This window comes from Scophthalmus maximus, chromosome 13 (genome assembly GCF_022379125.1).
Source record: "Scophthalmus maximus strain ysfricsl-2021 chromosome 13, ASM2237912v1, whole genome shotgun sequence".
NCBI classification, from domain to species: domain Eukaryota; kingdom Metazoa; phylum Chordata; class Actinopteri; order Pleuronectiformes; family Scophthalmidae; genus Scophthalmus; species Scophthalmus maximus.
This window is the reverse complement of record NC_061527.1, coordinates 14,670,163-14,697,500: the sequence shown is the minus strand read 5'-3', so window position 1 is coordinate 14,697,500 and position 27,338 is coordinate 14,670,163. Positions and strand designations below refer to the sequence as shown.

General features: G+C 43.4%; 2 protein-coding genes across 4 annotated transcripts in view; one reads left to right on the top strand and one right to left on the bottom strand.

Moving 5' to 3' along the window:
* ankrd24 (ankyrin repeat domain 24) overlaps positions 1–8,837 on the top strand; it is a 13,272-nt gene extending 4,435 nt beyond the window's left edge. The window contains exons 8-23 of one of the 2 annotated variants that reach the window (XM_035648209.2): positions 56–162; positions 525–697; positions 1,307–1,329; positions 1,581–1,673; positions 1,974–2,069; positions 2,186–2,305; positions 2,389–2,512; positions 2,682–2,845; positions 3,804–3,967; positions 4,247–5,028; positions 5,136–5,452; positions 6,010–6,243; positions 7,156–7,332; positions 7,419–7,580; positions 7,694–7,759; positions 8,440–8,837. In XM_035648209.2, coding sequence (XP_035504102.2) covers positions 56–162; positions 525–697; positions 1,307–1,329; positions 1,581–1,673; positions 1,974–2,069; positions 2,186–2,305; positions 2,389–2,512; positions 2,682–2,845; positions 3,804–3,967; positions 4,247–5,028; positions 5,136–5,452; positions 6,010–6,243; positions 7,156–7,332; positions 7,419–7,580; positions 7,694–7,759; positions 8,440–8,502 — 2,865 coding nt within the window. In that variant the 3' untranslated portion in view covers positions 8,503–8,837. The remainder of the gene's footprint in view (positions 1–55; positions 163–524; positions 698–1,306; positions 1,330–1,580; positions 1,674–1,973; positions 2,070–2,185; positions 2,306–2,388; positions 2,513–2,681; positions 2,846–3,803; positions 3,968–4,246; positions 5,029–5,135; positions 5,453–6,009; positions 6,244–7,155; positions 7,333–7,418; positions 7,581–7,693; positions 7,760–8,439) is intronic. The other variant, XM_035648210.2, reaches the window with a different exon arrangement.
* Positions 8,838–9,050: 213 nt separating this feature from the next.
* On the bottom strand, positions 9,051–27,257 carry shc2 (SHC (Src homology 2 domain containing) transforming protein 2). 2 transcript variants are annotated; one of them, XM_035648242.2, is made up of 14 exons: positions 25,879–27,257; positions 23,443–24,250; positions 19,522–19,592; positions 17,581–17,641; positions 17,332–17,451; positions 16,766–16,819; positions 16,511–16,562; positions 16,159–16,285; positions 14,986–15,166; positions 13,235–13,328; positions 12,028–12,207; positions 11,567–11,901; positions 11,301–11,452; positions 9,051–10,870 (listed from the first exon to the last, which is right to left on the bottom strand). In XM_035648242.2, the coding sequence occupies exons 2-13, from the start codon at positions 24,205–24,207 to the stop codon at positions 11,324–11,326; spliced, it is 2,169 nt and encodes a 722-aa protein (XP_035504135.2). In that variant the 5' UTR covers positions 24,208–24,250; positions 25,879–27,257; the 3' UTR covers positions 9,051–10,870; positions 11,301–11,323. The 2 variants fall into 2 exon arrangements, with proteins under 2 accessions (XP_035504135.2, XP_035504136.2); XM_035648243.2 differs by having other exon boundaries at positions 23,443–23,703.
* Between the last annotated feature and the right edge of the window lie 81 nt (positions 27,258–27,338).

Genomic DNA, 27,338 nt, shown 5'->3' with positions numbered 1-27,338 from the left:
CAATATCTATCCATGATGTTTGGATGTTCTTGTGTGTGTGTCTCCTGTGCGTCAGGACGGAGCCACCCCTCTGATCTTAGCAGCCCAGATGAGCAGAGTGGAGCTTTGTGTGTTCCTGTTGGGACGAGATGCCAATGCAAACATTCAGGACAACCAGGGAAGGTACTTGACCAGTAATTACCAACTCTTACCCTGAGTAGCTGGGAGGTTGGTTGGTTGGTTGTTTAGCGGAGCAGCTGGGTTCTCCTCTGTCCATCTCACTGTTGCTGTAGCCGTGACAGATGGAATGACTTTATACGTAATGTTATATACATTTTCTCGTGATTGATGCTGAAACACAAAGTTCTGTTGATATTAGCATACCTCATGTTTATAACTATTGAAAGAATAATGATTGTACAGTTAAAATTGGCCAGAAAATTAATTTACCATGTGATTCTACAGTACTTTGAAGTTATAATGATTTATAATTGTATGATTAGTTCTCTCGGTGTAATTGATCCAGTATGTTTCTGAATTCACAGATCTGCGTTAATGCTGGCCTGTGAGAGTGACAGTGTTGAAACTGTAGAGGCCCTGCTGAGAGGCGGGGCCAACACACAGCTGGTCGACGTCTTTGGACACACAGCCACCGACTACAGCGTGACCACAGGAAACCAGCGTATCTTACAGATGTTGCAGGATGGAGTACCACCAGGTACTGTACAAGGCCTGGGGGACTTTTTGATTTGGAGAGATAGAAGGGACTGAATTAATATGAATATAAGTTATCTCTGTGAAATCAAGTGGAATAAATGAAACGGCTCACGGCATCACGTGACAGCAGCATCTAAAAGACCAGTAGACCTGGTGTTTAGCTTCCCTTTGTGGCTGTGCTGCTCTGGATCGTGACTGGTACGCTGTAATAAGAGGAAGTAGATCAGGTGGACAGCTGGGTGTGATTTGAAAATGGGTTAGGGTTAGGGTTTGGGAAAAAAAAGGAGACGAAAAGACTTGTTCCTCTTTTATCTCCTAACAAAGACTCGGCTGTTGTATGAAAAACGTGTGACTGGTTGAAAAAGGAGAAGAAAGAGAGAATTAGGTGTGTATATGATGCCTGACCACATTAGTTTTTGTTCTTTAACTGGAGAATTTGGTGGATTTACATTATATTATATACTACATTTTTAAAAAGTGAGTGGCAGTGGGGATGTGTATACCTGTGTGTGTGCACATATACTCATGTGCCTCTGGTTGTTTGCTGAACCTCACTGCCATAGAGGTTAAAGTGTTTTGCTGTGTGTGTCTTCTCCCTCGGCACACGTAGCTTCTGAGGGCGCGGGCGAGGAGGTAAGGTTGCACAGCTATGTATTGCATCACTCCCTCCATCAATGAGCTCATGGCTCATTTTGGCCGATCATATTGTGCATGTTTTCCAATATGAGGTCATTGTTTTTGTGTGCTGCTTTTCTTTTTCTTTTTTTCTGGCTTTCATTCCGCCCTTGTTGTCGACCCTTTTGTCTTAGTTTCCTCCGCTTTTCCATTTTAAGTTGAGCTTGACCTCTGCTTGTATGTGATCCTCCCTGCAAACCCCCACACAGCCCCCCCAAGTCCCCTCAGGCGCCTCATCAGTGCATGGGGGGACTACCCCCCGCAAACGGAAAGCTCCTCCACCCCCCCGCTCTCCTCTCCAGGTACTGCAAGAACACTTTTTTTTTTTAAAATGCCATATAGCATCATCAGTGCTCAGTCTATATAACATGTATCAGTGGGAGCAATGTCTACCAGCCTACTTAAATATCTACCCCATCACATGTTGCAAATGTGAATGTTAAACTTGTGAGTTTTCTGCCTCAGAACAAAAAAAGATTTATTGGTGACAATTTTCCAGTTAGCTTCTTATTCACAATGTGTGGACAAACGGGATTCAAGTATGTTCATTAATCTCTTTAATGACTAATACATATGCATTTTATTGTTTCTCCATCATGAAGATGCAGGGTTTGCCACCTTCTCCACAGCCCCGGAGTCCTGCTCCCCCTGGCCCACCCCCTTCTCCCCAACCTCCAGAAACGCAGCAATCGGCCCAGGTTGGCTCCATAAATCTTAAGTATAGTTTAGTCATAGCTGATGTTCACCCTTTTCTATTTTCATGCAAAGCAACATTCGTTTGGTCGTCTTTTTTTGGGGGGGTCGCCTATGTAAGTCAGAAGACGAGGAGGTGTTTGAGGAGATTCGACGGCTCCGTCTGGAGAGAGGCCGCCTGCTCCAGAAGATCAAAGCCTTGGAGCAGCAGCAGCAGAGTGCCATCTCTGCCTTGGGAGAGGTACTGCACTGCTTGAAAACTATTCCCTGATTTGTGTGTCTGGTCTGCATCAGCATATGTGTGTTTTTGTGTGCTCGCTATAGTTGTCCCAACTGAAGCAGCGTCTGAAGGAGGCTGAGGCACAGAGGGACAACCTGCTAGAGGAGCTAAACGGAGGCCATGGTATAGGGGCCAGTGAGGACATGGACGAAATGCTGGACTTCCCAGGTATGCGATCTATGTGTACATGTATTTCTCCAGACCCAAGCACAGAGCGTGAAAGTTCTTCCATGCATGTGTCCTGCTAAACCGCATTGGGCATTCCTGCGTGTATCATGTCAGGGAGTAAACTGATTGATTTTCTTGTTGTGGTTTTTCTTTTGAACTTTGCCATCAGAGAAGCTGCTCTCCAAGCGCTCCAGAGCCTCCCCTGCTCAGGGCGAGGACACTGACTCAGCCAGTCCCTCTCCTGCCCCTGCAGACCCAGGAACTGTTGCTGAGCTGCAAACACAAATAGAGGAACTGACCTTGCAGAACTCCGAACTTGTTCTCAAAGTACAGGTAACGTCAGCGAGAGCACGAATACATGCACCTATGCACAAAAAGAAAAAGAAAAAACACGTATTCAACTGACAATAAATATACAAAATATAAAAATCTCCCCTTCCCTCTCCCTCACACACACACACGCAAACAAACACAGTCCCAAGCCTCTTTAAAGGGGATAAATAGATAGTGATAGTGAAGTGATTATTAAGTGGTTTCCCGGCAGTAGATGAAGATGCTGTTTCTGGGGTCGCTGAGTGTCCCGACTGGAGCATTAGTCATGACCACTTAAACTTTATGAGGCTGCACTCTCGTTCACAAATGCACCAGGGCAGTTGTGTTCATGCAAGTATAAATAGAACAACACAACATTAGATGCAGACATGAAGGCATATTTTAGTCATCCTTCACTGACTGGGCCGCGCTGGTTGAAGTTTGTTAACGGTATTCTGTTCTGGTGTGTCGTTGTTCGCTCACCTCTGTATGAGTAGCTGTGATTTAGGCCAATAACTTCAGTTCTGCCCTGCTGTGTTAAAAAGAACCAGACAGGAAATTGGGGGAAGGCAAAGTCCACTAGAACCAAACCTCCTGCTGTGATTTACTGTAAATGATGGAGAGCAGATTGAAATTCCAAAATTAAAGGGAGCGCCACCAAATTATACATATATACGGGTCAGTTTATTAGACTCTGGGAGTTTTATTTAGTCTGTGAAAACAATGGTACAATGTCTTCTGTGGATCTGAAGGACCTTTGTCGGATTTGAAAAAAAAAAACATAAGGGTATATCATTAAGGTTATATCTGCTTGGGCTTTGATTTATAAATACATTCAACATTTATAATAGAAACTACAGGCAGAAAAGATATGAAACCTAGTGCCATCACGGGCGATGAATCAGCACTGACTGATAAAGGCTGACAAAGGTGAAAACATTCATAAGCTATCAGAATGTGTCGTCTGTGTGGTACTCAGATGCTGGAGATGTTTGAGAAGGACGACACAGACATGCAGACCTCCTGCCCGGACTCCGTGCCCTTAGCTCAGTATGAGACCCTGAGGAAGGAGTTTGAAGCCCTGCAGGAGCGCTTGTCTCGGGCCCAGGCTTCAGACGGGACCTCCAGCGTGGCGGAGGAGTGGTGAGACTGAGCTGAAATAGCCGACACGGTTCACATTCACTTGAACTCTCCTGTATTGAATCAGACCTTTATTCTGAGATGTGTACACATCAGCTCCAGAGCCTCAGCAGTATCTGGTTGCTGCCTCTAACAAGGGCCATTTTTAAAAGTGCTGAGCATTTACATTTTGTCCTGCAGCAAGCAGATGTGGACGCAAAATGACTTTGCATTACACTTGTTCTGTTTGTCATTGATTTGATCAAATACTTTCTGCATTGACTAATAATCCTTGTTTTGCAGTGGTGATGACAAATCTCAGACAGGAGGAAATGCAAATGCAGAGAGTACAGAGGCTTTGAAGGAGAAGCTGCGTCGGTTGGAGGAGCAGTTGGCCTCCTCCCAGTTTGAGCTGCAGGAGCTGAAGGAGCAGATGCGTCTTGGGGTGCTTTCTGTGGATTGTGGTGAGGGGGACTCTGTCGTGACAGGTGCTGGGACTGAAAGCGGTTCTGGGGCTGCAGGGGAGGGTCTGAGTAAAGAGGCACAGCAGCTGAGAGCCAGGGTGACGGAGCTGGAGGAGGAGCTTGCTGAGACACAGGGCCAGGAAGGGGGTCAGAGAAGCCAGGACAGTAACACAATCAAACAGCTGACAGAGAAAGTAGAGAAACTGCAGGCTGCTCTGGCCCAGAGAGAGTCTGTGAAAGAAGAGGGGGAGAGAGACGGCAAAAGTCAAGAGACTGAAACAGAGAAGTGCCTTGGTGACAAAGTGGCTGAGTTGGAGGCAGCCCTGGCAGAGAGCAGGCTATCGGGGAAAGAGGGAGGGGCAACGAGAGATGGAGATCAGGTCCGTCGTCTCCAGGAGCGATTGGGAGAGCTAGAGGGGCAGCTGAGGAAGTGTGTGCCGCGCACGGAGCTGGAGGAGGTGCAGGTGACTCTGGGGCTCCAGTGTGAGCAGCTGGCCAGGGAGAGGGCAGAAGTGGCCAGAAGGCTCAACGATGCCCTTCTGGACCTGGAGAGACTCAGGCCTCCTCCACGTGGCCTTGATGAGGAAGAGGAAGAAGAGGAGGAGCGCTCAGAGAGCTCAGGTGTCTAGTGTGATTTCTTTCCAAAATAGAAAATATTATATGCATTTATTGTTAGTCTTTGACCTCTTTGTCCTTGTTGTGAATGATCACGCCCCTTCTCCGATCAGAGCACTCCAGACGTAGCTTGACAGCAGTGAGGGAAGAGCTGGACGTGGCGAGACAGGAAGCGGCCCAGGCTCTGGATTGTCTGTGTGCAGAGCGAGAGGGCAGGGCACAGGACGCCCTGCAGCTGAAAGACGCAGTGCCGCTCTCAAAGCACAGGGAGGCGCTGTCGGCAGTGTCGGAACAGCTAGCTCAGACGCTGCAGGAGCTGCAGGAGGAGAAGACCCTCCGTGGCAAGGCAGAGGAGCAGGCTGCCACACTGGAGGCCAAATTGCAGCCCATGCAGGATGCCGTACCCAGAGAGGAGTATGAGAGAGTCAAGGTCAGAAGGGGAATTCATAAATCTTATGACACGAATGATCAAATGAAGCAGATGAGAGATTTTTTAAAGAACTTTAAAATATAAAAGGCAGGGGGACAGACTCTGTCTAGTAGCTCATTGTTGGAAGAGCAATGCCTGTATTTAATATAAGACTATTTCTCACTGGGCCACAGGTTTATTCCTGAAGCCCCATACCCCTGAGTCGAAGTTGAGTATTATCAAAGTAATATCAAAAGTTTTTGGAAGTGACTTTACAAAAGTAAACACAGTACAAAAATTCACTGAAGTTCCCTGAGAATTTCGTTTAACTAATTGTTGTTTTAATTTTAAATTTTCGCTTTTAAATTATTTAAGCTTTTAAATTATTTAGGGTTCATACCTCAAATTGGGTAAAAAGCACAAGTAAGTGAGATACAGATATGCTAATGTGCAAAGGCATTCAAAGAGCAAAATGTAAATGCATTTTGTCCTCACTTAGGAGTCCATACCCATTAACTTTCAAATCATCACTGGACAAAATTATGATTGTTGTCAAATCCGTGCCTCTTGCCCCACAGGCAGAGCTCCAGCGCTCCCTGCAGGCCAAAGAGAGCAGTGCAGCAGCAGCACAGGACGCGCTGACCGAGAAAGAGATGGAGCTGAGGGAACTGAAGTCCCAGAAGGCCGCAGAGCAGGATCTGATCTCGAAGGAGGATCACGAGGCCCTGCGGCTCTCTTTGCAGGCTGAGATCAACGCCCTCACGGCTCGTTTCAACGATCTAACCCGCAAACATGAGAAGACCTGCACGGAGGTTATTGTTTCTGGTTCCTCCAATCCTATCTAACGCTATCTAAAGCCACATTAGATGTTATTGTGTCTGCCACAGAGTGAGCAATGTTCCATGAAGGCCTCTTCCCTGCCCTCTACATTATTCATAACTGTATTACTTTCTCTATTCAGTACCATCCTCTGTCTCATTGATCCCTCTGCTTATGTGCTTACTGATGCACTGAAGCATATGTGTATCATAGCCTTGTCACGACTCTCCAAATGTAATTTTCTCTTCACCTATGTAGTGGCATTCAGATATACAGTAAACACTGTCACTTTGTAAACTGAGTAATTGCTTTTCCAAACGCAGATGTTGATTAGGGGCCACATTTTCTTTTTTTATGTATTTCATTAATGGAGTCCTGCTAAAAAATAGAGGCCATTTTATTGCAAAAAAACATGGTCTGTTTGTGCACCCAACCAGTTTAGCTTTGGTAGGTGCTGACACACCGGACGTAAAACAGAAACACATTTTTTCTGTGGTGTGTATAGATTTACTGTGGCTTGGTTCACTGCATTACAGCCCCAGGTTGTGTAAAGATCATAAGGGAAAAATCTCAGGAAAAGCAATTTTGAATGAGGAATATTTTTGACTTTACTGTGAAAGTAGAAACAATTTAGGAAACAAGTACAACATGCGATGTATGGCAAGGGCAATCAAACAGGAAAAGGTTTTCTGCAAGTGTATATTTTTGTCAATGTGAATGTGTCAAGCTTAAGTACTTTAGTATGTAAATAGCAAATTTAAATACTTTCCAAACCTCTGTCAGTGCTGCTGGGTCAGCGCCCAGTTCTACAGTATGTAAGCAGAAAGCATCTGAACTGGAAATGTAACATATACAGAGTTTTTTTTTTAAGTGACATGTTACCACTGGTGCTTTTACGGGTCCAGGTGTTCCAGGTGCAGAGAGAGGCTCTCTTCAACAAGAGTGAGCGGCAGGTTGCGGAGTCCCAGCTGGCCACAGTGCAGCAGCAGCTTGCTGAGCTACAGGCGCAGTCCAACCACATCCAGGAGCTCCACAAGGACATCCAGGATTCCCAGGGCCTGGTCAAGGAGAAGGACCGCAAGGTGAGCGATTGCAGGACCTGTTCAAATTACTTCTGCTGTTGAGGCAACTGTTAGTCAGCCAAACCGATGTGTCTGTCTTTGAGCAGATAACAGAACTGTCCAAGGAGGTTTTCCGCCTAAAGGAGGCCCTGGGAGCCCTCTCACCTCCTCTCGGCATCACATCCTCCTCCTCCTCCACCCATCCTGGTAACCCCGGGCAGCAGGTGGCACTGCAGAACAGAATCTCCATACTCACACAGCAGCTCCAGGTGAGGAGAGACTTGACACAAGATTATATCATGATTTATTTTCTATATCACTATTATTAAAACACCCTCATCTTTAAAAAAAAAAAAGAGACAAATTTGACCTTTGTTCGCAGGATTGGGAGAGAAAGCATAAACATGTGGTGGCTATATACCGCTCCCATTTACTGGCAGCTGTTCAGGTCAGTTGAACTCACACACACACTCCCACACATGCCCACGTGTTTTATGGAAGGGGCTGTGTCAGATTGGATCAATAGAATATCCCATGTTTGGCTGGACTCACAGTCCAGAATTTGTCCCCCTTTTCAATACAAACAATAAAGAGCGGGCACGCTAAGTTCACCAGCTCTGCTTACCAGACAGAGTGGATGAAATTTCAGAAGGGGTGGCGGGGAGGCTTGACTCGCCCTCTTGTTCTGCCAGTTTCATCGTACAGTATTCCACCATGAAGGTGAAGCAATAATTATTCACATTTTTATTTAATGTTCCTTGTTACGACGGATTGTTCAGAATGTTGTTGATCTTTAATACGGTTGCTTCTTCTTAGTTGCTGGTACGTGATTCTATTGCAATTTCTTTCAGACCAAAATAGAATTCTGGTCACATTTTCAAGCCTCTCTTGAAAAGGGTAGGGTTGTTATGGGATAGGCTGCACTGTGTGTTTGATCCCCGATCCTGGTACTTCTGACATTGACCACTATGCTGGAAAAGGTCAGAGGTCTTGTTTGTTTAGGTGATAACTTGGGTGCTGCTGGTGGTTCTGTCCCATAGAGCAATCGGCGGCTCTGCCTGTGCGTGTGTAGCCAGGATTAAAATGCAGCACCTTTGTATTTTAACGTCATTTTCTGTTGCCCAACAGGGAAGAATGGATGAAGAGGTGCAGGGTCTGCTACTCCAAATCCTGAGGATGACACAACATTGAAAGCTTACAACATATGCAAGTCTAATCTACACATCCAGTGGTTCCACAGGTCGGGATGAAGCAGCTCCAGTACAGAAACCTGTGGGACAAATACAACTGACCTGTGGTCAGACTTGACTATGATCAGTAGCTGCATGCGTACATTACAGTTAACTAATCAACAGAGGACTGACTGATAACCAAGCAGAACTGTTGAGCATGTTCATTACAGGTTGGTGGCAGGAAGTGAATGTGGATGCAGAGTGGTTATTTAGAAGATAGAGTCAGGTGAAATGATTGTGTGACAAACTGACAGATTTTTATACAATATTGTTGTAATAAAAAAGAAAAACATACGGCTCACTTGTTGATCATGTTCTTCCTGCTCATCCGCTGTTGATCGTGAACACAATCGTTTGTGAAAGCAGCAGCTTCTACACCGTCTTCTATTTTGGGTTGATGGAAAGTTTGGCTGAAGCACGCGTGTACGGAATGTTGGACAGCTGGGTTCACTGTGCAGCTGCTATAGATGGCAGATATTCAGACTCACAAATGACAGGATGCCATCGTCATTTCTTTAATTAATCTTTAATTAACTCTTTAATTAATTTTACTGACCAAAAAGCCAATTAAGTTAACCAAAGAACTAAAAAATAATCCCCAAAAATTCCTGAGAACACAAAAAGGGGGACATCTGACAGAGTTACATGAATCATTTGGACCTCACCAGAAGCATCTGCAGCTCACCTCATCTCTCTGTGCATTCATGAGGCTCCAACTAACAACAATGGAGGGCCTGGTTAAAGATATGTTGCATGAGACACAGAAAGAGATGCAAAAAAATAAATACATCTGACCCACCACATGTAAGATTAAAAAGTATAAGATTTGCAAAACTATGGTAGGAAGTTTTCTGGCAGTAAAACCAAATTAACAGAAATAAGACAAGCCAGCTGTACAGACACAGACGCAGAATGAAGACAATTAATAAACTGATGTATTTCCCTGAGTCGGGACAAATAAAAGGACTTAATTTCAAGTCCAAATCCACTGTTTTTAATGTCAATCGCATATGAGGGAGTACTATCTGCAGCTTGCTTCAAAAGAAGTTAAAAATATTAATCTAGGAAATTGTTCTGAGGGACACAATTAAAGACAACGACAAACATGACCACGATAAGACAGTTTTAAACATTATTCACCCCCAAAACAAGAGCAGCTTAGATTACTGTTCACAAGTATAAGAGCTTAATCGTCCTGAAGTTCATCCAGTCATTCATTGGCATGGCAAGAAAACTAGTCTTTTGCAATAGGAGCATACAGTAAATGCACATCGTATACACATTCTGACACAAATGCCCGTCTCTGTAGTTATTAAGGCACTGAAGATTGGAGGGGCGTGGGAAATACAGGCATGGTTATACTGAGTCTGTATGCGCAGTACGTGTTCTTGACCCAGGACGTAGTATTCATCTGTCCTTAGAGTACAGTATGAACAATAGTTCTCCAATACAACACATACAATATGTCTTTATCAAGGTATGAGCACCCATTACTTACACAACACAAACAACTGATAGCCATGGTTAATGTGTTCAAACGTCCTGTTTCCAGACAATGTATGGCTGTGTTACATGAAGATATAGTATGACTGCATGATTTTAAAAGAAAAAGGGAGTTGATGCTGAGATTATTATGGGGGAAAAAAAGACAGGAGAATGTCGGGCTATTTTATAATCCCAGCAGTGAATCATGTTCTGTGTATTTCCATTGTGCCATCTCAGAGTCAGGTACTGCGGACACATAACCGCAAAAACAAACTTTACAGTGCAATGAAACAGACGTTTGTCAAATTGTCTCTTGCAGTACGGACGACACACTGAATACAGAACCTGACATCCTTTGTTTTTTTATACCTGCACCAAATAGTCAGTAACAGTTTTGTTCTGGCGGTTTGGTTCTTAACGTGACAGTCTTGTTCTGTGACTGACTGGTCGGGGGAGCCGTGGTCGACCGGAAGCACTTCACTCTCACTGTTTCTTCACTGTGCATCAAAATCCTTATTCCATTTCCTGAAGTTGGGTCCTCTCTGAACAGTCACAATTGGCTGACTGTTTAATTATCCAGCTCCAGGTTGAGTCAAACTGGGGATTCTGATCGATTTGATAGCTTAATAGCTGCATGCTGAGGAGTTTATGACAGACGATGGATAATTTGGTTGATCCGAGAAAGTACAAGGTGACTCAGACCAGAGTCAGAGGACTTTCTCTCCTTGGTAGAGTTGTTCATGGAAAGATATTGACATCCTTTGTCCCGGATGAATATCCATCCGGGTTCCTGTTACAGAGTTTTTTTCGGAATTGTTTTGTATGGGCTCACAAAAATTCAGCTATGGAATAAGGGAAAAGAAAGATGATTCATCATTTTAGGCACAGACTTAAGGTCAATACAGTTTATTGACGGAGATACAATAGAAACATGTCATGGTTGTTATTGTAGCCCGTCATTTATGACAGATAAGCTCTCGATTATTGCTCGCAGTAAGAAAACTAAACACACACACACACACACACACACACACACACACACGAATAATAAGAACCAAAACATGCATTTTTCATTTAATGTGCAAACAATTCTTATGATAAAGAATTTCACAATAATAAGTTATATCAAAAGTAAAAAGATTGATATAAAAGATTTAGAATGATATATTTTACCATCTCCTGCATCCCTGCACTAAGTAAATGCACTTCCAATCACAGCAATCATGAACATGTTCATTGTCATATTCCCTGGTGTATGTCCCTCGTTCTTACCGTCCCATTAAGGGGCAGGTGGCTCACTGTTTCCTCCTGACCACCTGTTTGAGGTGGAGCTCACTCTCTGCTGCTACGATAGGCACCTCGTTCCTCAGGTGGTATGAGATAAGGTGGCTTATGCTCTCAAATAACATGTCTTTGGTCCGGACCTGTAAAGAGGGGAGCGAGAGACGTCCTCTGAAATAAACATCTGATTTAAGTCTTATTTTGCTTCAATGGCTTTATATGAACTATTACAAAAGAGTTTTCGCCGTGGGACTCACCACTCCCTCAGGGTCCACCAGCAGCAGGTGTTTGGGCAGGCCACAGTGCATGCCTGTTAGCACATACTGTCCCGGGTTGGTCGTGCTCTCCCGGACGAGGAAATCTCCGTCTCGGACGAGGAGTTTCTCCGCGTCCCGTCGGCTCATTCGGCTGTGGTACCAGGCCTCCCTGCGGAGTTGGTCCTCGTTTGGGGCCACAGGGGCTCGGCGGCGGGGAGGGCTCGGCCATTGGTCCTCCAAGATCCGAACGCCCCCAGCCTGAGCACCTTCAGCTACGGTTGAGCCAACAGCTCCACCGCTGGCCTCGTGGAGCTTCAGGGCATCCTCAAAGGGCCCTACAGGGACAATCATATTTTCAAAAATAAAAAAATATTTTCCGTATAGAGCATTTTTCTCGTAACAGAGTGAGATGATCCTTAAGATCTGTATCAGAATATGACATTCTGAATGTCAGGACTTACTCATGTCAAAGAGATCTTTCTTGGGACTGTCGGGTGCCCTGCCCCCTCTCTGTCCACTGGGACCCTGTGCCAGAAAATCCAGGTTTTCCAGAGTCTGGGTGTTAACATACTGATGCTCCTCGACGTCTCTGCTGCCAGGTGGTTGGCCATCAGCACACAGGTAACCATCTGATGTCAGACCTGAGAGAGACAGGTGAAAGCATTTCTTACATCTGGACCACGATTTTAAACTAAACTTTGTTCATCATTTGATTCTCAGGTTAAAAATATGGGTGGGGGTCTCTGCTTTGACCTTAAACTGTTTTGCTTCTTATTTAATATTTCTTCAGTCTCTCTAATAGCAAGTACGTAATCTTCTTCCTTATCCCACATCTCATGCATTGTCCCCCGAGGTTCCTTAATGGGCCTGATCCTCTTCTCAATCTATTTGCTTCCTCTGTGCCACATTACTCATAACACAGTATTTCTTTTCACTGTAATATGGATGATACAGATCTACATCTCCCTCGAGTCTAACTACAACAAACTAACTGATTGTAGAAATTCTGGGAATTGTTGTTCTTGAGAAAATAGAAAATACAGACATAAAAATAATCTATGTAAACCCTACTCAACCATCCACCTCAGAGAGGACAACAGAATTGTGTCACAAACTGTGTGACAGGAATCCAATCCATCGTGCATTAAATTCCCATGCAAAGATAGTAAAAAAAACATCCTTTAAGATGAACCGCTGTAATCATCCAAACAGAATTTTAGAACATCGTGAGGAAGTTTTTTTCAACTGTCAGAGCCGACAAACAACATGAACCACGAGGCCCGGCCTTTAATCTAGAAGGTCATCCTGATTAAAGATACCAGGAACCCTGATTCTATCAGGTGATTCCAGGAAGAGACCAAACACTGGGCTTCTGTCTGTGTATGCAAATTTGATCCAGGCAAGAGGGAAGAAATGAGAGAAATGAGAAGCGATGCGTAAACTCTAACACCGGACAAGCTCATGAAAAAAACATTCCCTGACTTATTCTATATTGAGGGCCGTTGGTTTCCTGGCTAAGTGAAGAACTGAAATATTAAGTATATTATTGGCAATTCAAAATAATCGTTTAAAAAAATAATCCTCCTCTGTCATAAAACTGGCAAAAGGTTACAAAGAACTTTTTTCCCCCTAGCCTTTATACCTACGTACTGCCACAGGGTGTCTCACCTGAGCTGCCGTTGGTCTCAGTGTCCCAGTGAAGCTCATAACAAAGCTGACCAGGGGGGTAAGATGCTTGCTCCCTCCTGGCTGGTGAGCCCATCTGCACACACACACACACACACACACACACACCACACACACACACACACACACACACACACACACACACACACACACACACACACACACACACACACACACACACACACACACACACACACACACACACACACACACACACACACACACACACACACACACACACACACACACACACACCAGAAGCACACATTATAAATACATTTATGTGTCTTCACCTGAATGGACAACTCCCTCGTCTCTTGTACCCACAACATCCTAAATGCATCATGTTGTGAAGCACTCCATTAGAAACATTAACAACAGCATGACACCATATTGTGAGCAGGCTGCAGAGACGGAGAGAGCGCGCTGTTTTCTCTCACCTGGTAATCAACAGAGGAGCCAAGGCTCTTAATGTAATCACATATATCTGTCTTTGGCAATTATGGTGCAGGCCCATCAGGGCAAGTCAGTTATGGAGTACATTTCAATGCTCCTGTTGTGTGATTGATTCCTCAACAATGTGGGTGAGGAGAAGCAAAATACGTTAGTCCCAGTTAACGAGGGAGATATCGAAGAGTTGAAGCCTGAGTCTGGCTGTCACTGTCTGCTTAAGGATAGTTTTTCAGTGTCTGATAAAGAACAGATGTGATTCCATTCCTCCATTAGATGGGGGAGTTGGGAATTAAATATTGCATGTGATTCTAGGATGCGCCCTTAAACATGTGGCAGTGTTGGCAATACTGGTGGTGATAAGTGACGATGTTCTCAAGTAGAAACACAAAAGTGTGGTGTTGGAATAAGTATTCAGATCCTTTACTTACTGTAAAAGTACAGCAATGCAAAAACAAAACAAAAAAATGATTTAAAAATCAAAAGCCTTGCAGTTAAAGTAAAACTACTGGTTGTGTAGTAAAATGTCCCAGATACATTATTATAAATGCAATATGTAAGGATCATGTTACTAAGTTAGTTTGAACTAGTTTATAAACAGTTGGGTAGTTTAATTCCTACATTGGGGGTTGAGGTCATGAGATGATCAATCTTAAATGTTGAATTTAACAGATAGACATTCATTTTCCTAAACAACAGACTTGTGACAACAACTGAGCTGCTAATGGCACCACAATTTTTTTTTGGTTGTTACTGTAGCATGTTTTATTAGTATTCTTTTATTTTTAATCTTTGTACCTATTTAACTTGCCTTTTTTGTTAATCTTGTGTAACCGTATCACTGACAAAAACTATTTTAAAATTACAATATTGCATATTACATAAGATGAGAATGACAAATTCTTCCTTGAACCTCAGAAACGGAGAGGGTTCAGACTTTTCGAGATTATTCACTTATCTTTGATTCTTGGTGAGAAAAACACTAGAGAATTTGATCTTACTGTGTATTTATTTTTAATGTGTTTACGTTTAATTTTAAATGTAAAAAGTATGACATTACAACAGCTGTTGAATAAATGTAGAGGAGTAAAAAGTACTGTATTTACTTTTGAAAGTAAAAGGTAGAATTAATTAAAAATAAAGTACCTCAATACTATATTCAAGAACAGTAATTAAGTAGGTGCACTTAGTTATAGTCCAACACTGTTACACAGCACGGCTAAGGTTTCTATACCAAAAAAAACAGAATCTCATTGTTTCCAAAATCCTGCTCGGAGACCCACCTGCACTGCTGCCTTGCTCTGTGGCTGGACGTGGATGTGACCCAGCAGAGCTCCATTGGACCTGAGCCTGGAATCCACTACACCCCCCACAGGAGGCTCCTTCCCCGGGATGCTGTTGTAGTAATCGTGCTCAGATGAGTCCTCATCCTCCCCCCACATCGGCTCCTCTGGCCTGACAGACCTGAGGGGGCACATACATGTACCGTCAGTGAAAAGGAGCTTATTCTCTAAATTAAAGAAAATACGATGAGAGGTGTTGAATATTGTCCTATATATTATTGTTTGATTACTTTTTATTGAGATATTAATAGTAAAAAGTTGATAAGGAGATCTGGTTCCTTGAATGGATCAGGTCAGATCAGATGACATCTCTGTATCCGAAAATGATCTATATAAATCAGCTTGATACATCTATAGATCACTAGAGCGGCTGCTGCCACTGCTTCTGCTGTAGCTGGCAGCTGAAAGATGTTTATTTGAAACCAGAACAGAAAAGAACAACATGCATTTTGGAGTTTCCAGAAGTTCTAGATCGTGTCACAAGCATAAAATATGTAACGTATTTATGTGGGTCTGTCTTCAAAGGTGGAAACCACAAAGGTGTGTCGCTTTAAATGTTACTGCAGCAAGAAATTGTGGCATGGCATTATCTCTGTTCCTTTTGTAAAAGATGGTCCGGTGTTTCCTATGCTAAAGGAGATAAGATATGACGCAGTGAAGAACGTTTATTTAGCATTTAATTCGACCGGCGCCAATGATGGCTGCAACTTTGAAACTTCAAGGTAATTTCACTCAGTTACGAACCTTCCTAAGCAAAAAAGGTCATGCCTCTCTGTAATTAATATCAAAGAAATAGGAGATCTGTGCAGTATATCAGGTTTTTGAGGTGGAAATTGCAACTAAGCTTTGTTAGTTACCTTTATTATTGTCAAACTAAGTATGACTGATAATGCTAAGAAAGTAAAAAACATCCAGCACCTTCACTTCTCGTGTCAATCTTCCTGAAGAAACATCTGATTTATATCGCTATTTGCTGCAAGGAATGTGTACACATTTATCACTTAGCACCTTGGTTCTTAATGTCACTGCAAATGTGTACTTTTATATTGTGCCACTGCTGCACAGATGCCACGGGTCCTTTTTAATAGAGATTTTGGCAGGACAGTGTGTTACCTCTCTACAGACGTCATAGTTTTGGGAGGACTGTGCAGGTATTGTTTGAACTGCAGCTCGAAGGCCTGGCCGATGGTGCTGATGACACCCTGGGCTAAACCGTCAGCGCACTCCAGGATATGACATGCTGAAGGAAACAAAAAGGAGACAAAGTATGACCTAATGTTTGTTTCCATTATTCATTTATTTTTTTTCTTCAGAACCCGGTAGGCTAATGGGAGCGATAGATTGCTCAAAATATTTATATAACAAAGCAAGAAATTTTGTAAATGTCATAGTAAGGTCCACTATCATATCAAGGGGACTGTAATAGAAGAGTGATTTTGTTTCCAAATGAAAAGGAAAGTCATACCTCTCTGATTCACTGGGTCTTTGGCCACATACGCTACATAATCAGGTGTATCCTGCAACAGACAGCAGGGACAATTCAATTAGACCACATAAATTGGATGTACATAACTACATTAAGGCCTCCATTGACTCTCGGGTCATGAGATCGGTGATGAGTAAAATGCAATCCAGTCAGATATGTGCCAAAATGTCCAAACAACAACAACAACAACAACAACAACAACAAGGAGAGATCCATGTAAAAAGCTACACTCACTGTGTCTCCCCCAGAGGCAAATGAGATGGACTGCATGGGATGATGTGCTATCACCTGAAAGAGACAGAGTAGATGAACCAGAGGCAGAGGTTTGATCAACAGGGATTTACTGTATACAACAACATAACAGGACAAAAACACATGCAATGCCAAAATCTAATAAAGTAAAAGGTAATGGGTTGGGGTTTGACCAATACACAATTTGTACATTTAATGCTGAAGCTGTTGGCAAAGAAAAAATCCTCAATACAAACTTTTAAAAATTCAATGTCATATGTCCCTCAGCAATGAATTTACTCATTACACAACCCATTCATTGGATGTGGAAACTCAGAGATTGATTGTTAAATGAGAAATATTACACATAATTCACAAAAAATAACTGAAAGAATACATAAAATGTTTTAGTTTTTTTACAGATTTTAAAGATTTCAACGTAGTTGTGGTGACAGAAGATATTTATTAATATCAGCTAAGGTCAATAACATAATAAAGGTATATTTGGCAAACCTTTTCACTCTAATCTTTAACTAGATGGATTCATCTTAATCTAACTAGCATCTGACCTGTCTTGTGGTAGGGATGAGCAGACCAAGGCCTTCTATGGAAATATTGAGTGCGATGCTCATGCCTGCAAATCGCAGGTTACTCTTCCCCATAACGGTCTGGAGAGCTTTGTTCAGGGCCTGCATGAGAAATGATATGGTGGAAGCTATTATCAGTATCACATATTTTAAACTGGGATTATTACAGAAAAAAATGTCATGTCTGAAGCGACTATCGTAGACATTCTGCATGTTAAAACTACTTTTGACCTTTTTCCTCCAAGGCCCCCTTCCTCCTGGCACAGCTTCACAGAGCCTGTTGATGGCTTCCCTAATTAGGAAAATGAAACGGGGTCAAAGGTCAACACTCAGTGGGAGATACTGGGTGCAAGGAGATATTTATGATCTAGACGTCGTGTTGATTTATGGTGACTGTGCACCCACATGCGTTATGACCGGGAGGTTCACTGGATTGTTTGTGAGTATCACTGAGATTAAGACCTTTAAATGTTAAGCCCATGTTCGGGGCTACACAAATGTGCTGCATCACAACAATGGGGATAAAAGAAGGGTTAAACACCAACAGACGCTTTGCATTTTCTCCCTTGGGCTGAAGTCAAAGGTCACAGAGGTCACTCGTCACAGTTCAAAGCTCAAGAAAAGGTTTCCAGCAGGGCTGTCCACAAGGAATTAAACTAGCTTTCAACACAGATTTCCAGAAATCCTACGAAACAAGTCATCATTAGCGATTGTCCAAATTGAATAAGGGAAGATGAAACACCATAATATGATACAAAACAAAGTGTCCATATCTTCCACTGCTTCTCTAGAGCATCATTATTCTCATTCATTTTCCGCAGTGCAATTCTCTCTGCAGATTTGTTACAATGTTTCGCATTAAAGCGGCTGTAACTCCTGGGAATTTCTGTCTAATGGACGTTTAAAGCCTCTGTTCCCTGAGAGTCAGATGGCGGGAGTGAGGCCTAATGTGGATTTGAGGCCGGAGCTGGAGGCTTTCTCTGCCAGGGGACAGCGGGGACGGCAGTCGAGAACACAGCTGCCCCTATCAAGTGGCTCGTAAATATTTAAAAAGCAGCATCCCAGGCCCCATCTCGAGTAAAGGTCTTCTCAGAGATTTTTTGACAAACACCACAATGTTCGAATGACTCATGCTGATGAGAGGGCAGAGCGAGGAGGAGGAGGAGGAGAAGAGAAATGGATGGGATGTTGTTGTTGTTGTTTTTGTCTGCAGCCTGGCTGGGGTATCCTCCCTGCAATGAAATGCTGGGCTTCATTATCAATGGTGTTGCTGTTTAACACCGTGACACACACTAGAGTGCTGTTGGGAAATTGCTCTCTCCTCAAATCCGAGTGCCGAAGGTAAGTTTTAGAAATCCTGAATGATTTGGTGTGACGTCAACAACCCCAAGGCTGCAAACACAAAACAGATTTGTCATCAATGCACTGAAAACAATTGTGATTATATTGACGGCATGTTATACAGCTACAGCTAATGTACACAGCTTAGACTCAGTATGATTCCTCCCTTCCTGCTAAGGTTATGTTATGTTGTTTTGTGTTGAACACCCCCCCTCCTCCCCCTCAAGAAGTTACAGCCACAGACATTATCCAGCAGGGTGCGTTCATGGGGACCACTGCAGCTTTCCACAGTCATTAGCGAACACCATCAATAATACATCTCTGTCTCTCTCCATCTTTGCCCCCCCCCCCTCCTTGCACTTAAGCCCTGGATGCATGGTGGGCTCCGGTTACTAGCGATCGATTTTGGAGGAGAGAGAGGAGGGTGAGAGACAGAGAGGGAGTGTGCACTTCTCCCATGTGGCTGAGGGTTGCAAATAACCCTGGTTTCATAACAATAACATTCTAAGAACGTGAGGTTTAGGTTCATAGGTAAATATATGACCTCTCTCAGCAGTAAACACACTTGAAGACTACAGAGGATTCAACTTTGTGCCGCTGTCAGTTCGGAAGAAATGACGATCTTCAACATTCCCTAAAAGCAAACAGTTTAAATCAATCGTTCATCAAGTCACAATGACATACTGATGATCAGAAAATGAACAGAAGCAATGCACCAGCCCAGCATTGATACACAGTATAGTGGCTGGCACTTAAGTTTTTTTCCAACACACCTTGGATCAACTTCTCCTGACTCATCGCTACCAGCAGAGATGTTCACCAGCAACTTACCTCGTCACCTGTGTTCGTGTGTTGAAGTCCAGGGAGCGCATTGACTTCAACACTTCAATGCAGCCCATGTACTGCATAGAGAAACAAACCAAAACAGAAATAGTTAATTAAAAAAAAAGTTTATTGCCCCTTTTTTTACTTAGATTATGAACTCGCCATATGAATTGCTGTAAGTGCTGAAGTCAAATGTACACATAAAAATGAAGTTTGAATCAAAAATCATAAATTGACTAATGGAGGATGGCCTAAAATTTTTTAAATAACTCATGGGATACCATAGATATTCCCAGCTGCAATTAGCTTAGTAAATATCCCTATGTTTAAAAACTCATCAACAATAAATATGGAAAGCAAACACTGTTTCCAGTAAAATAGTATGTTAGTGGCATTGCAAAGCTTCTATTTCCCACAATGCATTCTAATCTACTGTAGCTCAAACCCACACGTAGGACGTTAAAGTGCACCACAGAGAGCAGCAGCCAGCTGAGCAGCTTCCTAATGGCTGTCAGGTTGAGGTGCTAATGGCACCTTAACTAGATTGTTCGCACTAAAAGCTCCGAATCATGGACAAACTGAAGCTTCTTTCGTCCTCTGGAGGATGCGAAGGGTGTGAGTGTGTTTGTGTAGTCTGTTGTGCACAATCAGTGCATGTGAGAATGCTAAAATCTATACGACTGAACATGTTTATCTATACAGCAAAATATAATGTGATACAGAGTAGACATGTACAGTGTTGTGTGCCATATCTTAATTAAATAAACCAATACATGAACGACTAATTACAGGAAATAAAAAATAGACACATATCAATTTCAGTCACTATTTGTAGAACAACTTTGTGTGTGTGTTTATATTAATAGTTACTTTTCTCTGTCTGTACTCGTCCTGCTAGGAAAGGACCTCCCGTGAAAAAGAAACCATTTTAAATGTCATACAACATTTTCCTCCCGAAATACAATGGCTTGTCTGATTTATAAACTCTTTATGGTGCTACATAACTCAAACTCTTTCCACAGTACTACAGGTTCGATTCATGTCATGCATGTGTATTTTCCTGGGTTATTACTATACTGAGTACCACCGACAGCAAACAGACCATACGCCAACCACACACACACACACACACACACACACACACACACACACACACACACACACACACACACACACACACACACACACACACACACACACACACACACACACACACACACACACACACACACACACACACACACACACACACACACACACACGAGAGAGATAATGAAAGACCAAGACAGAGAGAGAGAGAGCAACCTTTGAGCTCTAGAGCATAATGAGCTTTCTAACCAGATTTTGAGACGAGGAGTGCGGGGGTGGAGAGTTCCATCAGGAAAATTGTCTCTTTTTTTTCTTTCCCTCTCTCTGCCAATGCCTCCATTGTCACTCAGTCATCTGCTGATGCAACACATCCCCTCATCTTTCACTCTATTGGTCAAGTCTCCAACTAACTATTCCTGGGGCTTCGGAGAAACGGACTCTCCGACACCTTTGTCTACACAATAATTAATGCTGGTTTTTAAATGTGGGTAACCCTGCTAAAAAAGGGAAGTCACTCTGTCTGGGCCAACTGGTTCTGACTGACTGAGCTGCTGGCGGCTATACTCAGACTGTGGAAATGGATCTGTCGGACCTCATCCATGGGTTGGTGCTCCTGTCAGTGTCAGAGCCCCTGTCTCAAAACACTGTGGTGGGTAAAGTGTGTGTTTTAAAACTCATGCTCTCATGGCAGCAGTTACACTCTCATCAGGCCTGCAGACGGCTCATTAACATAGGAACGATATGAGCATGGCGGTACCTTGTTGTGGCCCAAGACTGCGTAAAAGTCTATGGGCTAAATAGAAGCAGCCACAACTAAGAAAGATGTGTTTCTGGTTGAACATCACTGTGATGCAAGTGTTAGTGTTTATTCTTATTTTTTTGTCCATTGTGAAAGTGGCTCAAGAAATGCAATAACACTGACATCCATTTTCTTTCTTTCTTTCTTTCTTTCTTTCTTTCTTTGAGATAAATCAGAGCAGTTTGTCAATGAAGAAAATGTCAGCGCTTTGGGTTCATGAAAAGCGCTTTAAAAATTAAATATATATATATATATGTCCACAGCCCATTTCATTACTTTATGTTCATCCAATGATTATCTGATATCTCCATATTTTATCATTAATGCAAGTACATAAAAGAAGCATGTAAAATATGTAACAATTGATGGGAAGAAAGTGGACAGACAACAGGGACAACTAAATGTTACTAAACAGCATCTGAATGGTGCAGACAGTAAATCATTTTGTGCATATCCTGTCTTGTTTACAATTCATGTTTCGGGTGATACAGCAAAAAAACTAAAATCACATTACAGATACTTAAAGATTGATGGGAAACTACTGTGCAGCCTGGATATAATCTAGCTCTCTAAATGAAAGCTGCTCTGGCAGCTGGAGGTCTTTGTTCGATGGTCGCTGACAGAGACCCGGGCCAGACACCGAGCCTGACGTGACCATGGGGACACAGCGAGAGTGTTAAGGAGGAAACCAGTAGCATCATCCCAGCATAGGAGTGACTGTGTATGGACGAGTGTGACTATGTGAAGAAATGAGTGAGAGAACAGAAACTGAGGGAGGGAGAGAGAGAGAAAGAGAGAGAGAAAGAGAGAGAGAGAGCTGTGGTAGCCATGCTGATTAAAAATGGCACAGCGCAGCAGAAATCTACTGTCACTTTGACAGTAATACATGCAGCAACTACTCCTCCCTGCATAGATTTACAGCTGAATTGCATATATACTACGGTTCAGCTGCCGTCTATATTTACAGTGCATCACACGGGTCACCTAAATTTATTGCAGTACACATTCGGGGATGACAACAATATACTGTTAAAAGCTCAGTCCGATAATTAACCGAGTTAAGAGAGCCGTACCAGGAAAGTGCTGTATGGTGATGGGGACTCACCCTGGGACCCCTCCCATGCGGATACAATCGTCCTTTTCCACATCACATGATGCAAATGACTGTGATTAAATGTAATTGAATATAGGAATGAATGGTCCCTGTATAATGCCATTAAAAAACATGCTTGGGCCCCAGACTGTGCTAATGAAGAGCATGTCATTAGTTTGGGAGGAGGGGGGGTGGGGGGCAGAGGGGAGAGGAGCAGTGCAAAGAGGGGCGGAGATAAACAGGAGCAGGGGATAGCTCGGAGGAGATCATTGACATTGACGTCAAGCAGTCTGCTTGGGTTGGTAACCCTTTGTAAACACAAATCACAAGCGCACACACACACACACACACTGACAAAGATGTTTCTGAGGGTTGTAGATCACACTCCACTCTCATGCTCTCATTGCACACACAATTGTAAACAATCCCAAAGCCACACAAAGAGCACCACTCCCACAAGCTCAGAGTGGGAGCTCGCTGTCAGACACAGATACAAATGGTTCTTGTTTTGAAGTATAGTGTATGATGCATACAACCTTCAGCAAACTGCAGCAGAATAACAATCCTCACTACAGTCTGCACACATCATTTCATGCCTTATCTTTGTCCAACCTGATGCCTGTGCGCTATCCTGACGCAGTCTCCCCACCAGCCACACCAAAGCATCTATCTGGATGAAATTATGTATTCCCCAGCCCTCGCCACATGCGCTGCATGAGAAACCGCCCGGCACCGTGGTGTCCTTTTGTTTCCCACCCAGAGAGTGAAACCTTTAAATGGTGTCATCAATAATAAGGCATTCACTGATTCCTAAATTAATAACTGAAAAGTTTTTCTTTTTTCTTTCTTTTGATGCAAAGAGACAGAAATTCTGAATTAGTTGGATGTTTAACTTCCTTTACAATGAATATACATAATGCATAAAAAAAGCTGGCCAGTGACTCACCCTGACAATGTAAGAGGCTCCTGGTCCTGCAATCTTCTTGTCAGGGTGCAGCCAGCCCTGGGAGGGTTTATGGATGAAGCTGCCCTTCTGGTTGAAGTCTTCTCCCCCTAGCCACATGCCTTCCACCCTTGTCCTGCGGTTCATCCCTGACCTGGAGCTGCTGGAAACACTGGGACTCGCCGTGGCCTCTATAGCCCCAAATCCGTGCCCCCCTTGACTGGCAGTGTTTGCTGCTGTGACTGCTCTCTGCCCCCGGATGGCCTGAAGGGAACAGGGGGTGACACACACAGGGTCACAAGAGTTAAGCACTGCTGCAAGACTTGCCACTGGGCCAGAGGCTGAGCTTGCACCACTGGGCCTGTGCGATGTTGAAGAAGGGGAGACGGAGGCCTGGGAAGAAGCTGCTGCCTTGCCCGAGTCCTTGCTAGAGCTGGAGCTGGAGCTGGAGTTGGACGGGCTCCGGCTGAGCAGGGAGTTGGAGAACTTCCACTGGGGCATCTTAGGGATGAGCATGCAGAAGGTCGTGGTGGCATCCTGTTCCCCATCCAGGCAAGGTGAGTCAGCCAGGGCTGTGGCCCCGGCAGAGGAGGACGTCCTGGCACTGGGGTCCAGAGTGGGCAGGGGAGGCAGAGGAAGGCTCGGGGTGGAGGAGCGGACTACCGGTGTGGCCACAACTTTGCCGCTCATGGCTAAGCTCTGCATCAGGTCGTCGGAGGAGGTCACAGACTCGTTGCGAAAGCGGTCATACTTTGGCTTAAGGAGCATGCCCGGAGGAGCCGCCTGAAGCAGGAGCTGAGAGGGGGGATAACTGCCAGAGGATGCAGGGGGAAAGGGAAAGGGGGAAGGGGAGGAGGGGAAGGTGTGACAGAAGAGGAGGAGAAAACTAGAGGATAAAAAAAAATCTCTCGGACCGAGGCCTATATCCCTGTCCAAGTCAAATGAATGCTGTCTGGTCCTCTCCCACTCACGCACACGCACACAAACTGTCCCACTCTCATGCCGCTCTCCTCTCTATCTGAGCTGGACTGCTTCCCTTCACTGCCTCAGGCTGGCTCGCTCTCACACTCCGAGTCTCCCTCCCTCCCTCTCTCTCTGGGTGATGTCATTGGCTCTAGTAGCCCTGCCCTGCCCAGCTGCTTTCAGACTCTATTAGCTAAAACACATCTGCCTGCTCTCAGACTCTCACACACACACACACACACACACACACACACACACACACACACACACACACACACACACACACACACACACACACACACACACACTCACACTCTCACACACACACACACACACACACACACACACACACACACACACACACACACACACACACACACACACACACACACACACAAACACACACCCACACACACACACACACACACACACACACACGAGTAAATCAACAAAGCTGCCAATATATAACTGAGACAATAAAAGAAAGCAATAATAAAATAATAATGATATGATATTTAAGGGTACATTATTTCAGTGACTCTCAAGGTGATAAACATACATCCATACAGGAATATTTCTGCAGTTTCCACTGATACAGCTATATTCAATTACATTGTTTTTTTTATATTACAGAACATTTGGAAGTGAACAAATACAGACATGAATGTCATCCAGTTAGTTTAAGTGGGTATGTGAGATCCGGTGTATATGTGTAATTCCATCTGTCCTGGCAGTATACAAAAACTTGACAAAGGAAACAATGCAGCCACCCTCATAAAGGACTACAGCTGGAAAAAAATCCACCCTCTTCCATCTGTCTGGATTCTCTTCCCAACATCTCTCCCATACGCCTCCCCAGAGACCAATCAGCCATCTCTGCACGATCCTTTTGTATTTTCCCGTCTTACACAAGGGTAAAGTAAGATATGCTTGAATAGTCAAGTGTGAATTACAAAGTTGGTTAGGCAGCAGGCATTGACACTGCACAACCTTTTCTTTTCTTTTCGTGGTGGGAAAATCATGCACACAGGCAAGAGTGAGTACAAGAAATGATCAGGCATGATCTGTGATGACCACAGAGGTTTCTCAGTTTGTTTGGAAAATAAAGCTGATATTAAACGCTCTAAGACAAGAAGACTTTGTGGCCAAATCACGCACTGATTCAAATGTGATCTAGAACGAATGTGAAATTACCCAGTAGACAGGGTCATCAGTAACACAAATGAGGGGTAATGAACTGACTAAATAATGCCACCTACACAGACAGGGAAAAGCTCATTATGTCCCTGTCAATGGTGTAAATTCAATAAAGCAAGTTATTACGATTTGTTTAGTCCCATAACCAGTCTGGAGAGTAACGTATTGTATCCTGTCCAATAAAATGTGACTCAAGAACAACAAAGTATATATCATGCAGAACATTATGTACAAATTGTACACCAATATTCATGAAGGGAAAAGAGTCACAGAGCTTACCTTTTATGTCAGGGTCTGAAGAGAAAAATTATGAAAATAAGATCCCGACCCGTAAAGGTCCAAAGACTTCTTGATGAACTGTGTCTACAATTCTATTCCATTACACCGTACAAACCAACTGTAGCGACGGTTGAATACAGGAACAATTTCATCAGGAAACCATATTACAACAAACCACACATTGAAAACCCACATTCACATACCATCAGAACCACTGTGCCATCCCACCCTCTTCCCAACAGCCAATCACTTCTTGTTTGTATTCTACCGAGTATAAAAAGTTACTGATAAACCTGATGTAATCGATACATGTTGACAGATACACGAGTGGATGACCTCCGTCAGAACACGCTGTCCTTTTTTCCCCCTGAAAAATAACTGTACTCCCAACTGTTGAATTTATTCATGCATACCTAATTGAATGCATTTCAAAAGGAACAGATGCAAAGGCAACTATTATAAAGTAGTACTGGGTTAAATTGTTGTTAATGCTAATTATCAAATTGCACCTTAATGTTACACTGTATTTCCAATCACACACCTACATGTTTCTCTGTATGTGATGAGTTAACATATTTGCCTCCCTACGTTGGTACTTTGCATACACAAGCGGAAAACATCCTGCTGTGCATACTCCACTACTCATTAGCAGCTGTTACCGAGATAACAGCGATTACAACTCAGGACAACTTCACAGGTTAACTGCAGGACAGACACCTCAAACCGTAGCGTTTGGTTAAAATGTAAAATGTGTGTATGTACTTACAAATCATTGACTGAGTGATACAGTATATTTATGTAAGACTGAGAGAAAATATAAATGTGAACTGATGCGTTTCTCACTGTCTAGCCGTTAAATATCACAACAGTAATTTTGAAGCTTCAAGGGAAAAAATATTGAGTCAATGGAAAATAAGTAAAGCGAGGTGATTCATTCTTACGGTATAAAGTCTAGTTATATAACATGCGCTGCAAGGAGACACGACCTGTAAGGTCAAGGGGCCCTGTTGATACAGTACCTGTGCTGGGCACACTGCAGCTTTTGTGTTCACTGCTTCATGAATATCATCATGGAATATGAGCAGTTCAGTGAACATCCATGCATCCATTGCTTTTGGAGGCATTTGATGAAAAATGACAGTTTTTACGCAGTGGGGAGCATCATGGAGGGGCACATGTTAACGTCGAGGGCAGGTACAGTCACAACATAGTGCACAGAGAGTAAAGTGATGAAGAACGCTGCGCCTGATTTTTTTTTACCACATCCAGAAAGTTTCCAGCGAAGGACCAACCAGCAACGTTTTATTTTTTTAACCTAGATATATTTCGTTCAAACAGCTAAATAAATTAATATTTGACCTATGTGACACAAAAACAACATTTTAAAACGATACTTGCAAATATACGCTTTTTAAAATCGTTGTGTCCTCGTTGTCCCTCGTTTCACAACCGAGTCACCC

Excerpts from the sequence above, each read along its gene's own strand:
- shc2 (XM_035648242.2), bottom strand. The coding sequence starts at position 24,207 with ATGCTCCTTAAGCCAAAGTATGACCGCTTTCGCAACGAGTCTGTGACC. Across the intron at positions 13,329-14,985 it reads AGAGCAAGGCAGCAGTGCAG|ATGGGCTCACCAGCCAGGAG; the intron begins GTGGGTCTCCGA and ends GTGTGTGTGCAG. Across the intron at positions 11,453-11,566 it reads TGGTGGACCCTGAGGGAGTG|GTCCGGACCAAAGACATGTT; the intron begins GTGAGTCCCACG and ends CCCTCTTTACAG.